General features: G+C 39.5%; 1 protein-coding gene across 1 annotated transcript in view; it reads left to right on the top strand.

The window, feature by feature from the left end:
• rasa2 (RAS p21 protein activator 2) overlaps positions 1-14874 on the top strand; it is a 148804-nt gene that overhangs the window by 101219 nt on the left and 32711 nt on the right. Inside the window, exons 9-14 of the mRNA XM_078564162.1 lie at positions 3382-3483; positions 6480-6636; positions 8825-8973; positions 10659-10773; positions 12778-12852; positions 14156-14279. Coding sequence (XP_078420288.1) covers positions 3382-3483; positions 6480-6636; positions 8825-8973; positions 10659-10773; positions 12778-12852; positions 14156-14279 — 722 coding nt within the window. The remainder of the gene's footprint in view (positions 1-3381; positions 3484-6479; positions 6637-8824; positions 8974-10658; positions 10774-12777; positions 12853-14155; positions 14280-14874) is intronic.

The raw sequence follows: 14874 nt of genomic DNA, 5'->3' as shown, positions 1-14874 counted from the left end.
CTGGGAGGCACTGTTTTAAAATTAGGGGCCACCCTTTTTGGACAGATGAGAATTTTTTGAGGGTTGTGTGACCTTGGAACACTCCGCCTCAGAAGGTGGTGGAGGTGGGGCCGTTGAATATTTGTAAGGCAGAGGTAGATAGATTCTTGTTAGGCAAAGGAATCAAAGGTTATAGGGGGTAGATAGGATCAGGCATGATCTTATTGAATGGCGGAGCAGGCTAGAGGTGCAAAATGGCCTACTTCTTTTATCTCGTATGTTCAGGTGAAGACCATCCCAGTGGCACAGCTCCCATTTTGCCCAGTACTGGTGTCACTACCCCGTGAATCGAAACCCATTTCTCCCACACTAATCTTGGAGCCATGCATTTAACACTCTAACCTGATTTACCCTGCATCAATTAGCTTGTGGCTCAGGTAGTAGTCCAGAGATTATTACCTTTGAAGTTCTTATTTTTAATTCAGCCCTTAGCTGCTCATACCCCCTCAGCAGAACCTCTTTCCGAGTTCTACCTTGTCGTTGGTACCTACATGGACCATGACCACTGGATCCCCCCCCCCGTCCCACTGTAAAGCATACTACACGGCCCTGCTGCTTTTTTAGCTGGGATTAAGAAACACAACACAGTCATTTGGTAGTACAGAACTTGAGTATTGCTGAAAAGAGAGACATGTCTAAGCTTTTCGTCTTGCAATCAGCAGGACACTTGCAGGAATACCAATATAAGAGGGAAAACAACAATTGTACTCTGTGAAGAGAGTGCTGATTGGTAGGCAAGTGTTGCTGCAATGGAGAATGCACCACTGATGGTGACTGACAGTTAACTGCCAAGCATTGTTTGAAATTTAAACCAGGCAGCTTGACCCGGATTGGTGAAGGCATTGCCCTGAGGAATGAGACAGCGAATGACTGTCACTTATTTTATTTAGCTGAAACAGGCACAATGTATGTACTTGTTCTTTCTGTCTTCAGAACAGGGCCCTGTGTATTAATATATGTAGCTTCCAGTACACGCAAATGCGCCACATTGCGAGTCCGACTGGCAATCTTAAATTGGTTGTCAGCATAATTCTTAGCACACTGAGGATTGTTTAGCAAACGTTGTCCAATCGCAGAATCACATTTAATGTTGGACACTGTGTTTTGAGTTTTGTGAGCATGAGCTGGTTGGGTATGGTCTGTACCCTGCCTGTTGTGAACTGCAGCTAGGACATGCTGTTTGATAGGATCTGCCAGTCTTTGGGATGTTTGGCCTTCATAACGAGCATTACACAAGCACAGAAATTACTCATTTGTGTGATAGGCAGAATGTCTTTTTGGCTTGATGGCAGCATCCTGTTAGTGGCGAATATCACTTGTGTTGCTATTGCATAGCAGCAGCGTGAAACAGCTAGCTTCACCTGTTGTTCAGATTTTTTGAGATACCTTGCCCTTCCAGGTTTCCCCCTTTATATTGGTATTTCTGTGAGTGTCCTGATGGGTGCAAGATGAAAACCTTGGACATGTCTCTCTTTTCAGCAATAAGCATAAGCTGAAGCAAGGCTATTACAGCTCCATATGGCTCAATGTCATACCAAGGAATGTTTGCTTACAACACCGTTGAGGTTATAGCCTTCCCGAAGTTGTTGACTCCGGAAAAAGTTTATTTTTCTGAGAAGTGCTTCCTTAAGTGAAATGCTTTACTGTTTTACTTAGCTATATCCAGTAACAACTTGATTTGTTTGGATAGTTTAGCTTTCATGTTCAATAAATAATGACAAATTAAAATGTTTACTTGAATTCTTAGAATGAATGAAGATTCCTGCTGCTGAGTTCTGAATAGTTTATCCAAAAATAACTAAATTTACTGAATGGAACTTGAACTTATTTCATGTAATGCAGCAAATATGATGTGGCAAATTTATTGAAAACTGTCAAGGCCATCATAGCCGTTATAATTGGTTCTACTGAAGGAGAGTAGTAAATTGAGTCTTAATGTTCTCCTTGTTTGTACATTTTTCAGATTTTGTTACCTTTAACAGGCTTCATTAATGTCGTCACTTGACTTAATTATTGGCCTGAGCTAAAATATCAGCCTTGTAAGTAGATCTAGTAAGACGTTTATTAAATTCTGACGGTTATCTGATGTTGTATGATGTAAACAATTGTCTGCGTGCAATTTAGAGTTGTTGCAGAATGTATAAGAATGGAATGTGAAAAAGGAATGAAATGCAAACAGGAAATACTACAGGTCTGTCATCATTTGGAAAGAGAAAAGATCAACATTTTACATGTAACCCTTCACCAGAGCTTTGTGTTCTTTGTTTCTCTCCTATCAAAGTGCGGTGTGTAATTGCAGAATTTTCTGTTCTGATTTCCAACACTGCTTTTCTTTACCATTACCATGAGACAGAGGGGTGCACATTAAGACCTCATTGTATCAAGCTCTGGCCAGTGGAAAAATCTCAGGTTTACCACAGGCCACTCAATCCTGATTGCTCAGGCAGTACTCCTGTTTCTGCAATGACATTTATTGCAGGCAATTCCACTTGATCTATTTTAACTTACATTGGACTGTTCACACTGTAGAAGCTTGTTTGTGCTGCTGAAGCTTGTTCAGTGCGTTGCTTCCCAAACAGGTCATTTTTTTGTATTGGGGAAAAAGCAAGCTGGGACATGTATTTCCACATGGTAAAGCCAAAGTGGTGTGTAACTAACTGAGATGGGGTGAGCGCTTCTTGGCTTTGTTGCTCTGGGCATCTCACTCCTGTGTTCTATTGTACTTCTCACTTGAACACACTTAAACCTCAAGTTTGTATAATTGCATTGAAATGAGCTGCCAAAGAAATAAATACATAAATTATATCCTAAAATATTTTCAGTGGATTAGATGTTACTGAATTGTTCCAGGTTTTACTCTACTCATTATTTTCACATCAGAAGTAGAGTTGTACTGGCACCAATCCTTTGCACAACATTAGAGTTTGGCTCATTGACTTTGAAGTATGTATTATCACAAAATTACTGTCATTGGGAAAAGTTGAGTTGTTAAATAAATTTTCTTTTGCAATTAATTTAAATTAGCAAATGAAATGTCTGCAAAATTATTCTGGCAGCCTTGGGTTCACAAAATATTCTTTATGCTTACAATTCCCAATTTCCTGTAATTGTACATCATTCTTATTTGTGGAGAATCCTTGTGCTTGAACTTGTATTTCTGATATTGCAGCATGTGGCCATGATTTTCTAGTTTTATTTAAGAAAATTCTCCTTTAAGATAATTCAGTATATTTCACAAAAATTAAATTTTCTATACGTTAGCAGCTTTTTTCAGTTTAAAAGCTGTGATCCAGATGAAAATCCTTCCTTATCATGAAGTTGACTGAATTTTTTTTTCTTCAGAGTTGATCTGTGGAACAGTGAAAACCTTGTGCAAGATATTTTCCTTGGTGAGATTAAGGTTCCTGTGAAAATTTTACGGAATGACAACTGCCATCGGGCATGGTAAGTGTTGACATGAAAACTCTAGATGTCCTTAAGGTAGTTAGGATTTCATTCCCTACACAGTTAAAGGGTTGTCCCATATTTCTACAAAAAATGGCACCTGTAATGGCAGGTCTATGAAATTGTTTTGACAGGTGACGTTTTTCAAGATACAAGACCTTGGTTGCAATAACATGGTTTTTATTTTTAAATTCTTGCTAAATTGCATTCCTGTGATCTTAATGAAAACATTAGAATCGTAAGAACAGGTCTTTAGGCAGGGTTGACTGGACTACCATTAAACTTCTCCACAATTGTCAGCAACGTTGGTGGCCGGAATAAGTATTTTGATCAAGGGATTTACAGTGGAAGAACTGAGATGTGATTGGATAATGTAATGAAAAGACTATGCTTTGTTCCTTGATCAATAATGGAAAGCATAACATTAGAATGAGGGAGAACTGATGACACGCCTGTGCAGACTCGATGGGCCGAAAGGCTTCCTTCTGCACTGTAAAAAAAAAAAATTCTGTGAAATAATTCCGTCTTCATTACCAGAACACTCTTTAAATTGCTGCCCCCTTGATTTTCTTCTCTGCTTCCTCGCTTACCACTTACCCAGAAAAATGGACAAACAGATTATCTTCATGTTTCTAGTCTGTAAATGTAGAACCCTAACATTTTTATATTTATCTCTCTCGCCTAGTGAAAAGTGACATCATTAATGTCGAACTTGGACCTCTGTCCACCTTATCATTACAAGTACCTTCACTTTTGGTTCTGCAACTTAATTGCCTTTGCATAGCACTCCTTGCATGGAAGCATTTCAAAGTGTCTATTTGATTGGGCTCCCTTGATGCAATGTGCTCCAGACAGAGTTGAGCTATATTTCTTCCACAATGGAGCAAATTTCTCTGAAACAGTTGTTCACACAATACTCGATTTTCATTCTATGCTAATTCAAGAAAATGTTTGGTGCATTTCACCCTACTTTTAAGTCATTTTCACATTTTTCATAAAATATTGTTTTCTTGACCTGTCAACTTCCGCGTATACTGTTGCAGCAATGTAATGACAGGTGGCTTGTGTTGGAGTCATTTAATATGTATGAACTATTGTTTAAAATTGAGTATCGAATAAGAAAATAGTTGAAATAACATTTTTGCTTGAAAACTGCAGGAGGTTGCTTGCCTTATTTGGTGTATGTGGTCCAGTGTATGGCAACTCAACAGGAAGAAACTGTAAACTGACACTTGATTTGCATGTTGTAACTGTATTGTCTCTCTGGCATCCTTTACTTGAAGTGAGAAACTGGGTCAAGATGACTGTGTTTCCTATCATACACAACCTAATGTTTCTGTGGTAATCTAGCTGCTGTTGTAACAAGGCCATATCAAATAGTGAGCTGGAATGTTGCTATGAATTCCTCCTTTGATAGAGGAAAGACTATAATGTCTGAGCGACAGCTACTGCAATAAACCACAAGCATAATGCAAAAATTACTTTAGTCCGACAAAAAAAACTTAATAGAGTATTGGTTTTTCATCTGTATTTTGATCCCATCTTCCTGCTCCCGAACCCCCAAATACTATCCTACTCTGAGAGAATGGGACAGTCTACTAAGCACAATCTACATGGATGCAGTCAGTGCCACTCCAAAGCAGCTGCACCAGGTGAATATTTCAAAATTTATGGCAATGTTTCATTGCCATAAATTCAAACTGGTTGGGACAGCACACGATGCCAATTTGGGTGTATGTTTTTTGGGCATTTTGGTATCCAGTGGTTCTATCAGCTTTGAGCATCTTTTATGTTAGTTGACTTGCACTATCCTATATGGTCATATAGGATTGTGATCCAGCAATGTAATGCAATCCTCTTGTACATTAAACCGGATATTTGTGCCTTATGCACATGTGCTGCTTCAGTTTCTACAAAGGCAGAAGAGGAAGATGCACAATGTGATGAGCCAGATGTGAATTGCTTTGTTTTACAGAAAGGATCAGAATCAGTCTGTGCAATTTATCATTGCATACTAATACAAAATAAAGAACAGGCCACATTTGCCCACATCAGTGTATTAATCAACTAACCACTTCTCAGTGAAAGCTTTTACAGTTTTCCCTTCAAGCTTTTCCATTTAAAAAGCCTCTATCATTGTGTGCCCTAGTTATTCTCCTTCTCTCCCTCTTAGCCAATCAGGAATCAAAGACTTTCCACACTGTGAAGTGTTTTCAATTAATTAAATGTTAATGCATTGCTTATTGTTTATATTATCAGTTAAGAGGGGCAGTTTTTCAAAGACTTCAATAATCCTACAGTTGAATCGTGCAAAGTTTTTTTTGAAAGCTAAATGTGAATGAGAACTAGGACCCCTTTCAGTTTTGCAAACAGTAAGATCATCTCTTGCTCCTCGTTTGTGTATTGATTTCAAACAGGCAGAGAAAATCAATTTTCCTGAGTTATTACAAGACCTGGCAAGGCAAAGTTTTTGGCGTGAATCATTGTTGTTTTGTAGTTAGCACCATTATACTTGGGAGATGTAGAAATCAAGCCTGATGCGAAGCGATGACAACCTTGTCTAACTGCTTCTAGAACTGAAGTGAATAGTGCTGTTATACCTGGTGCGCTGAAACGGATTTCTTTTATACGTTTGTTAGTTTGTGTTTTTTTGCAAAGCATTCTTCCAGGGAGAAATGCATGAATATGGAGCTAAGCAACATAGTGTAGATTTTGCATAGCATTAATCATGCTACATTTTGCTGAACATGACCTTGTCATCCACAGCCTTACCCTCAAACCATGCACTGTTACTGATTAGTAATGCACAGCACCAATTGCATATACATCATGTAAACTTAGCATCACTAAAATTGCAATATCATGTTAGTATGTCCCAAGATTGATGGGATCAAATCATTGTTAATAGCCAATTATATCATTAGTTGTCTCTGGAGTACTCAGTTTTTTTTTTATTTGGAAGCGTTCAAACCAGTATGCACATTGTCATTAAACAGGTACTTACTACAACCGAAGGACAATGGAAACAAGTCTGCAAAATCAGAAGACTTGGGCTCTCTTCGGTTGTCTATATTCTACAATGAAGATTATGTGCTTCCCTCTCAGTACTACAGTTCTCTTAATGACCTGCTGCTAAAGTCATCAGATGTCAAGGTAATTATTTGCTGATAAAGCCTCTGCAGCTTGTTTCTTTTTGCTTGTAAAATGCCCTGCAGTTTAACAGAATGCAAGTATTCCAACGTAATAAAGTAGTTCTGGCTCCTTATTTTGATGAGAGGTCTCCTGAGTCAGAAACATTGTTGCCTTTGTAACTAAAACTTGGTGAGTTTGTGCATCATTAGGATATCACTGTTACTGCAACTATTCTAATACCTTCTTGACCTGCCCGAAAGGTGCTAGACAAGTTCAAGCTCTTAATTCCCTTTTATGTTGAATTGGACAATTACTTCTGTTCCCCAATGTTGAAGAACACGCCCTTGGAACCTCCACTACTGAGTGAACTTCACTACAACAATTCTCCTTCAATTTCAAGACACTTCAAAAGGAATTAGCACTAGCAGCCTTAATTTGTGCGGTATTAGAAAATATATCTACATTAAGCACAACAGTGGTCTCTTAGTCCATTGTGTTTGGTATTTGCAAAGAAAAATTGCACTGGCTACAGCTGGCCTTGTTTTAAAAACTATCTGCTAGTAAACTTAGATGGTCATAATACAGTAAGTCCTCACTTCAAGTTGTGGTTGCATTCCTGAAAATAGTGACTTTTAAGTGAAACGACTTTAAGTGAATCATAAGTTCCCATAGGAATCAATGTGCAGTGTGAAATATTGTACCATGCATGTGCAGCATTGTGCATTCCTAGCTGAAATAACTTGCAAAATAAATGCATCACAAATAAAAGAGACTGTTGTACAGTCTCCAATAAAAAGATACATCCACCTTACTTTGATTGACCAGTCTCCATCTAGTGGCAGAAGTTGGTTGGTGTAGTTATCAGCTGAAGTCCCAGATCTACCTACACTGACCACCTGCTATCCCTAGATGGAGCCCAGGAAACCAGCAGTGAAGACAGGAGCGGAGCCAGCAGCAAGAACAACAACAACACCCCTGGGCCTAAGGTACGAACAGAGGGTGGGGTGCAAGGACAGGTGGCAAGGCCCAGAAAGGGATGCCAGGGAGCAAGGGTGGGAGGCAAGGCTGGGAAGCAGGGACCAAAAGGGGAGGCCTGGGAATCCGGGCAGGAAGCAACTCCAAGAGCCAAGGGAAAGGGACTGAGGTGAGTGTGGAAGCGCTGGGGGAAACGTTGAGAGCAGACAGGCCACACGAAGAGGAAGCCTGTGGCCAACAACATTAAAGTGAAACTGAGCACGCTAAAGGGATATACTGGCACTACTTTATTAGCAAAGTTAAAGTGGAACAATGTTAAGTGAGGACTTGCTGTATTGTGTAAAGTCTCAAACATTGTCAATCTTTTTGCCTTTTCAAAGCAGACATTATTGTACTTTTCTATATAATTGCTGCTCTAAGTGCATATACCTTAACTTGAACGAGAAAAGTGTCAAATCCCATTTTCGCTGCCAGAATACATCAGTCCCTTGATTTTTACTAGCATTTTCTTTACATAGTGATTAGAGAAATTATATACCCTTGTGTATGAACAGTAGTATTGTTGAAAGGATAAATGAGATATGAATAGCATCTTGATGTAGTTACCGCTGAATGTTTATTGTGCACACATATACAAATAGCGTAAGGTTATTTCTTTATCCATTATTACATAAAAATATCTAACTTCTGTAGACCCTTAAAAATGTTCATGTTTTCCCAATGTCTTTAAATGTGGAGCTAAAAACTGTGTTTCGTTATATATCGGGTAAAGATATATTGGTCTGCGTTCAGGCCAATGTTATTTCAGAATGAGTCTTCAAGACATAGATTTTGAGATGCATCTGATTATCTTGAGCTGGCACAGACTGAATTATGTTGACACTTATATTGATCATACCTTTTGCTGAAATTTAGTTTGGTTCCCACAGACATTTCCAGGATTATCCTGGTTTGGCTTTTGGCATTATCATACATAATCTATAATGACATTACATCAGTTTGTAGGACAATCTGTCAAGTAAATATGGTGTTCTTGACATACTGATGGCGTGGAGAGGTGTGGGTTTGTAATCTGTATTCTATTAAAGAGATATGAGACGACCTACACATTTTTAAGAACTATTTGTGTGGAGACAAGAGCAAATGTAAATGATTAAAGTGACTGCAATAAATCAGTCTGGGATTACTTTGCGGTGTTGCTTATCCTACCTCTTTTTTTTCTCTTTCACTCAAGCCTATATCTGCCTCAGCAGTCCATATTCTGGGTGAGGTGTGTCGTGAAAAGCAAGAAGCCGTATTGCCACTTGTGCGCCTGCTATTGCATCACAAGAAGCTGATTCCTTTCCTTCGTGCCATAGCTGAGTTAGACCTCCAGCAGACACAGTAAGCCTGTCAGTTGCTGTAATGATTGGTCTCAATTGAATACCATCTCCTAGGAGGAGCAAGAGGCATTTTTAACTTTGACTCTGATAAAGAACTTTATATTTTAAAAATGTATTTGAGGAATGGATGGAGCTAAGTGATGGACCACATTTCCAACATTTTATCTGACAACTGCTATGACTGACCTGGGAATACTTGATACTGACTAAAGCTCTTTTTTACTCTGTCTAAACAATGTACTTCAATTGTATCTTCATAAGAACAGCACCCACTCAACCAATATGGTATTTGAATTTCCTTTAGCAATTCTTTCAGCCTTCCTAAAGATTGCCAAATGTGAAGCATGTAGGCATCTTTTATCCTGTGAATTTATAACTACCAAGATCTTGGTTGAGGTAGCCCACAATTCATGATGCATCAAGTAAATGATTTAATACAAAAGCAAAATTCTGCAGATGCTGGAAATCGAAATAAAAACAGAGTGCTGGAAGTACTCAGCATGTCAGGCATCTATGGAGAGAAACAGTTAATGTTGCAGGTGGAGATGACCTTTCATCAGAAATTATATTGTTGTAAGACACCTCTGAGCATTCATGATGAGTTGAAATGCTTGTATCAGTTATGTTATTTTAATTGTCTTTTAAAAAAAAATTATTTTAATCCTGCAGTAATAATGTGGCTGCTGATACATTACTGCTTTCGTATGATAGGAAAAGCTTATAATGGGATGTCTGGGATGGCTTTTCATTCGATGGCCTCTTAAGATGCCAAGTGGAGAAATGAGATGCCACTTGCAACAGATCTTAGTGGGCAGATTGATGGGATGCATTTCAGCTACATGGATATTAGCTGCTGTTTCCCAGAATGACCAGTGTGATTTTATGCACTTGGTGGATTTTTCAGGTCTTGGTGAATGGGATGGTTGATGTTCTCATGACTTTTTCCTTCACATGGAGCATGGTGGTTTCGCAGGGAATGGCTGGTGGAGCAATGTGAGATCGCACAGGGAGCCACTAAGTTGGACTGAACTTAAACATTCCTTACACTGTTTTCATGGTGGCATTTTGCTGCATGTTCAGGATCTTTTGTTTGAAAGCTGAAGGACCATGAAGCAGCTAGTATTTGGCAGCTAGGGGCAGATTGACATATTCTGGCTGTGTTCCCCCATGATCAGGAAAATCCTGACTTTTACTTTTTCCACCACGGTTGATGAAATGGGGCTGATAAGGGGGGAGTCCTGCCCAGGGTGACATCCACGTACTTTGGGTAAGCCCTCATCCGCAGAAGGAAGCATAGAATTCTTCCCTGGCGGTGTTTTGTTCAGATGCAACACCAACACAACTGTCTTCCCTAGATTGGGGAAGAGGTGCTAATATCTGAAGAAGCATTCCAATAGCCCAAGCCACTAGTGAACATCCTGCTTCAACAGCGCTATGCCATTGGCAAAGATGAACTTTTGAGATTTGGTGCAGGGCATGCCTGCCATGTAGATACAAGCACTGACACCTGTGGCAGACAGGGACCGTCAGATGATACAAGAAAGCTCAGTTTTAAGGCTGTTTGCACTGGAATGACTGTTAGATTTGGCGTGCACTGTTTGCTGCTAGATGGCAACGTTTCAGTTCTGAGCAGTTTTCAAAACAAGTATGAGATGTCTGATGTAACCTGATTCTTTGTTTTTGTAGGGAAGCCAACACTATCTTCAGGGGAAATTCTCTGGCCACTCGATGTATTGATGAAACAATGAAACTGGTTGGAAAACATTATCTGAAAGTGACTCTGAAGCCCATTTTAGATGAAGTGAGATACTGCTTTATATTAATATATTTCCTACTTTATATTAATAGATTTCCTAGTTTATACTCGTGCCAACTTTTCCATGATCAGCAAATGGAAGGAAACATACTCATTAATTGTTGATCTGTGCAGTTGCTCAAGAAAAGAAGTGACTTTTCACTCTTGTAACTGATACCCCATGATTTATCTTTGGTTCCTTCTTCATCCACATGCTGCCCCTTGGTGACATCATCTGAAAACATCACCAGATTTCACTTGTATACTAACAATAACCATCTCTACATGGCCATCACCCCTCTCATCCCTTTCATTGCCTGATTTGTAATGATGCCTCTGATATCCAGTATTGCAAGAGCAGAAATTTCCTTGGTAGTACCCAATCCATTGTCTTTGGCCTCCAATACAAACTCATTGGTCACTTACTGCCTCCATGTCCCTGGCCACCTGTTGAGGCTGAATCTGACTGCTTGCAATTTATTTGGCTCTTATCATCAATACCTTGCTACTGGCAACACCTCAAATTTAAAATTCTCATCCAGATGTTCAGTTGTCTCCATTGTTAAATCCCTTCCGATCTTTGTAACCTCCTCCACGCCTGCAGCTCTCCCAAGACCTATGCATTCATCCAATCCTGGTCTCCTGTGCATTCCTGATTTCCGTCACCCCAGCATTGATGGCCCTAAGCTCTGGAATTCCCTCCTGAAACTTCCCTGCCTCACACTCGCCTTTTAGGACAGCCCATAAAATCTACATCTTTGATTAAACCTTTGGTTGCTGGTCCTAAAACCTCAGTGGCTTGGTAACAAATGTTATCCAATAAAGCGCCTTTGAAGGGCCTTAGAATGGTTTACAATATTAAAGATGTTATATAAATGTAAGTTGTCTGTCACACTAATTTTACCTCCTCTACTATCTCTGTTTTCCACTCTTTCTGCATCTCCTTTTCCCCCCCTATTTCTACTCTGAGAGCAGTGAACATCTGGAATTCTCTACCTCAGAGTTGTGGAGGCTAGATCACAAAGTATTTAGAGGAGGTAGATAGGTTTTTGAAATATCGGAGTTGAGGGCTGAGAGGAGCTGGCACAAAAGAGGAGTTGAGGACTGGGGCAGATCAGCCACGATCTTATTGAATGGTGAGCAGGCTTGAGGGGCTGAATAGCCTACTCCTCCTATTTCTTGTGTTCTTATTACACATGTCTCATTGCCAACTCTGACTCTCATTCTCTTTCTGTAAGAAAATACGCAGGTGTTTGTTTTCGAACAGTTCAGTAACATTCCTGTAATCTAGTTTAGAGTCACTAGCTCTATAGTTGAATGTTGCTGCAGAATCTTTTTTGTGCACATATCTCCAAGTATTATATGATTTGATGCTGGGCGAGAAGCATTTGCTAACTGCACACTTCTGTTTACTATGCAGTCATATTTTGTGGCATGGGTTAATCTGTGCTCAATTGTTTGCCAAACGAGATGTTTTTTCTGAGGCATCACCATCTTTCCCATCCTTAGTCACCTGTCAGCAGTATTGATAAGATGGTAATTTTTGTTTACTACTTTATATCAAAATATCTATTTCAAATGATCAAACTCTGTCTTCCACAAAACTCCCTTTCCACTTATTCATGTTTCTGGTGCACCACATTTCTGTTGTACAATGCTGATATGATGAAGCATTGTATCATTTGACTGAGGGGTGGTCAGTTATAGCAAACAGTTATCTGTAAATGCAGCTTTTAGAAACCCTGGTATATGGAGCACATATAATGCCCCTCCACTAGAGTAACATGACCCTGCTTCCTAAGTAGCTAAAGAGATCCTTTCTGCATCCAGAGAAGCTAAGAGCACTATAACACCACTGGCAGCAAATATAATTGCTTTCTTCAAAACTGATCCTTGTGAAAGATCCCCAGTTTGAGCCTGCAAGTTTTATAAGAGGCATACTTCACTACTTTGATTAGTATATCTCTTTGAGTATTTATTATCTGATAATTGGGACTTTTGTTTGTTTAGATTTGTGACTCCTGCAAAACCTGTGAGATTGATCCTATTAAGCTAAAGGAAGGTGATAATGTTGAGGTGAATAAGGTATGTACATTGTCAGGTTTTCTGATAATTGCTTCACTTTTTAATATATAATTTGTACAATGCAGAAAGGTTTGTTTTATAACGTATAAAGCAGTTTTAACAAAATGGTCTCACTGTTTTGTTTTAAACTTAATCCAATGGCACCTTGATTACCGTACTCCATTATTTACTTTTTTGGTTACTTGCAACAAGAAAATTATAACTCTTGAATTTTGATGGCAGTAGGCAAGTACTGCTGTCAACAGTTCTGCAAGCAAACTGCTATCTCACAAACTTGCTTGCACCTGAAGCCAGCAGCCATGCCACTGTAGAAGAGAACTTATTCTTTTTTTATTCGTTCATGAGATGTGCATGTCGCTGGCTAGGTCAGCATTTATTGCCTATCTCAAATTGCCCTTGGTCAGGGGGCATTTAAGAGTCAACCACGTTGCTGTGAGTCTGGAGTTACATGTAGGCCAGATCAGGGTAAGGACAGCAGATTTCCTTCCTTAAAGGACATTAATGAACCAGATGGGTTTTCACACCAATTGACAATGGTTTCATAGTCATCATTAGACTTTTAATTCCAGATTTTTATTGAACTCAAATTCCACCATCTGCCATGGCAGGATTCGAACCCGGGTCCCCAGAGCATTACCCTGGGCCTCTGGATTACTAGTCCAGCAATACTTTATTTAAAAGTATTGTTCTGGTTTCAACCATTACCACCTAACTAAAGGTAAGGGCTCAAGGCAATTATGTGCCAATCTCTGGAATAGTCACCCCGCAGCTTTACTGGCAATCTTGTGGAGGTTGACGACAAGATAGCTGGAGGCCAGTATGTACAGTTTTAGCGACCATGGTTGCTGTTGGGCAAAAGTGCACTCTGATCTCTGGGCTGAGTCCCAAGTACATAGCAGTGTGTGCTATCTATTGTTGGATATATCAGGTAAGTACCAGGTAATAGCAAAATACTCTGGTTGCTGGAAATCTGAAATAAAAGCAGAAAATGCTAGAAAAACGCGACAGGTCTGGCAGCATCCAGACCTGCTGAGTTTTTCCAGCATTTTCCGCTTTATTTTAAGTATCAGGTAATATTGATGGCAAGGCTTAACAGAGGTGAGTGCAGCTGGAGAGGGAGGACAGGCAATTGAAGAAGAGCAGAGCGGTCAAAGTTCAGAGCAGTAATTAGTAGCGATAATCTAAGAACCTTGCTGATATGCTATTAAGTTATTTGCTCGAAGGGGTCCCTTCCATTGTGTTGTGAATTGAGCTAGCGTTCTAATACAAATGATACCTTTTCATTTTATTTTCAAATTTGCAGGAGAACCTTCGCCAGTATGTTGAAAGAGTGTTCAATGTGATTGTAAAATCCAGTATGAGTTGTCCCACTCTTATGTGCGAGGTGTTTAATTCCCTACAAAACTTAGCAAGGAAGCAATTTCCAGGTAAGAGGTGAAAGTCGTATTTCAAGCAAGTCATTTCTTCTGCCATAAAGGTGAAACAAAATAGAAAGGAACAGATTAATGGTTGGAAATTAAAATTAAAACTCAAAACTGTAGTTGGAGTTAAGTCGCAGATCAGCCAAAACTCTCTGAATAATAGAACACGCCTGAGGGGCTAAATGGCCTACGATTGTACCTATTTTCCTAAAATTAAGTACACTGTGGTGTACCTATTTTAATCTATTAAAATAGAGATTTTAATGTATTGTCACAAAGCGTCCTGCTGTTTGGGTTCTTTTGAGCTGTTAACCTTGTAGAATGAAGCCGAATCAGTGACAGAAAATCAGGCTCGTGACCTCGTGTGCTTGCTTTACAACAATCAGTTTTCCAGCCGGTGATTTTGAGCAGCTAATTGATACAGGCATTTGTGAAATTAACATGCTTAGACACGTGAGGTCTCACAATGAATTTCACAACTTCTGGTGAGCTACCTGTCAGCCTGTCCTCATCCCGTTGAAATGGTAAAGCGACAGGGAAATTGTCCTGGCCTTCTTTGGAATTTCTTTCAAAGCTATTTCATTGCCATTGAGCCTAATTT

Source organism: Cetorhinus maximus, chromosome 19 (assembly GCF_964194155.1).
Source record: "Cetorhinus maximus chromosome 19, sCetMax3.hap1.1, whole genome shotgun sequence".
In the NCBI taxonomy this organism is placed as follows: Eukaryota; Metazoa; Chordata; class Chondrichthyes; order Lamniformes; family Cetorhinidae; genus Cetorhinus; species Cetorhinus maximus.
The sequence above is the reverse complement of the archived record's forward strand: the minus strand, read 5'-3'. Positions and strand labels throughout refer to the sequence as shown.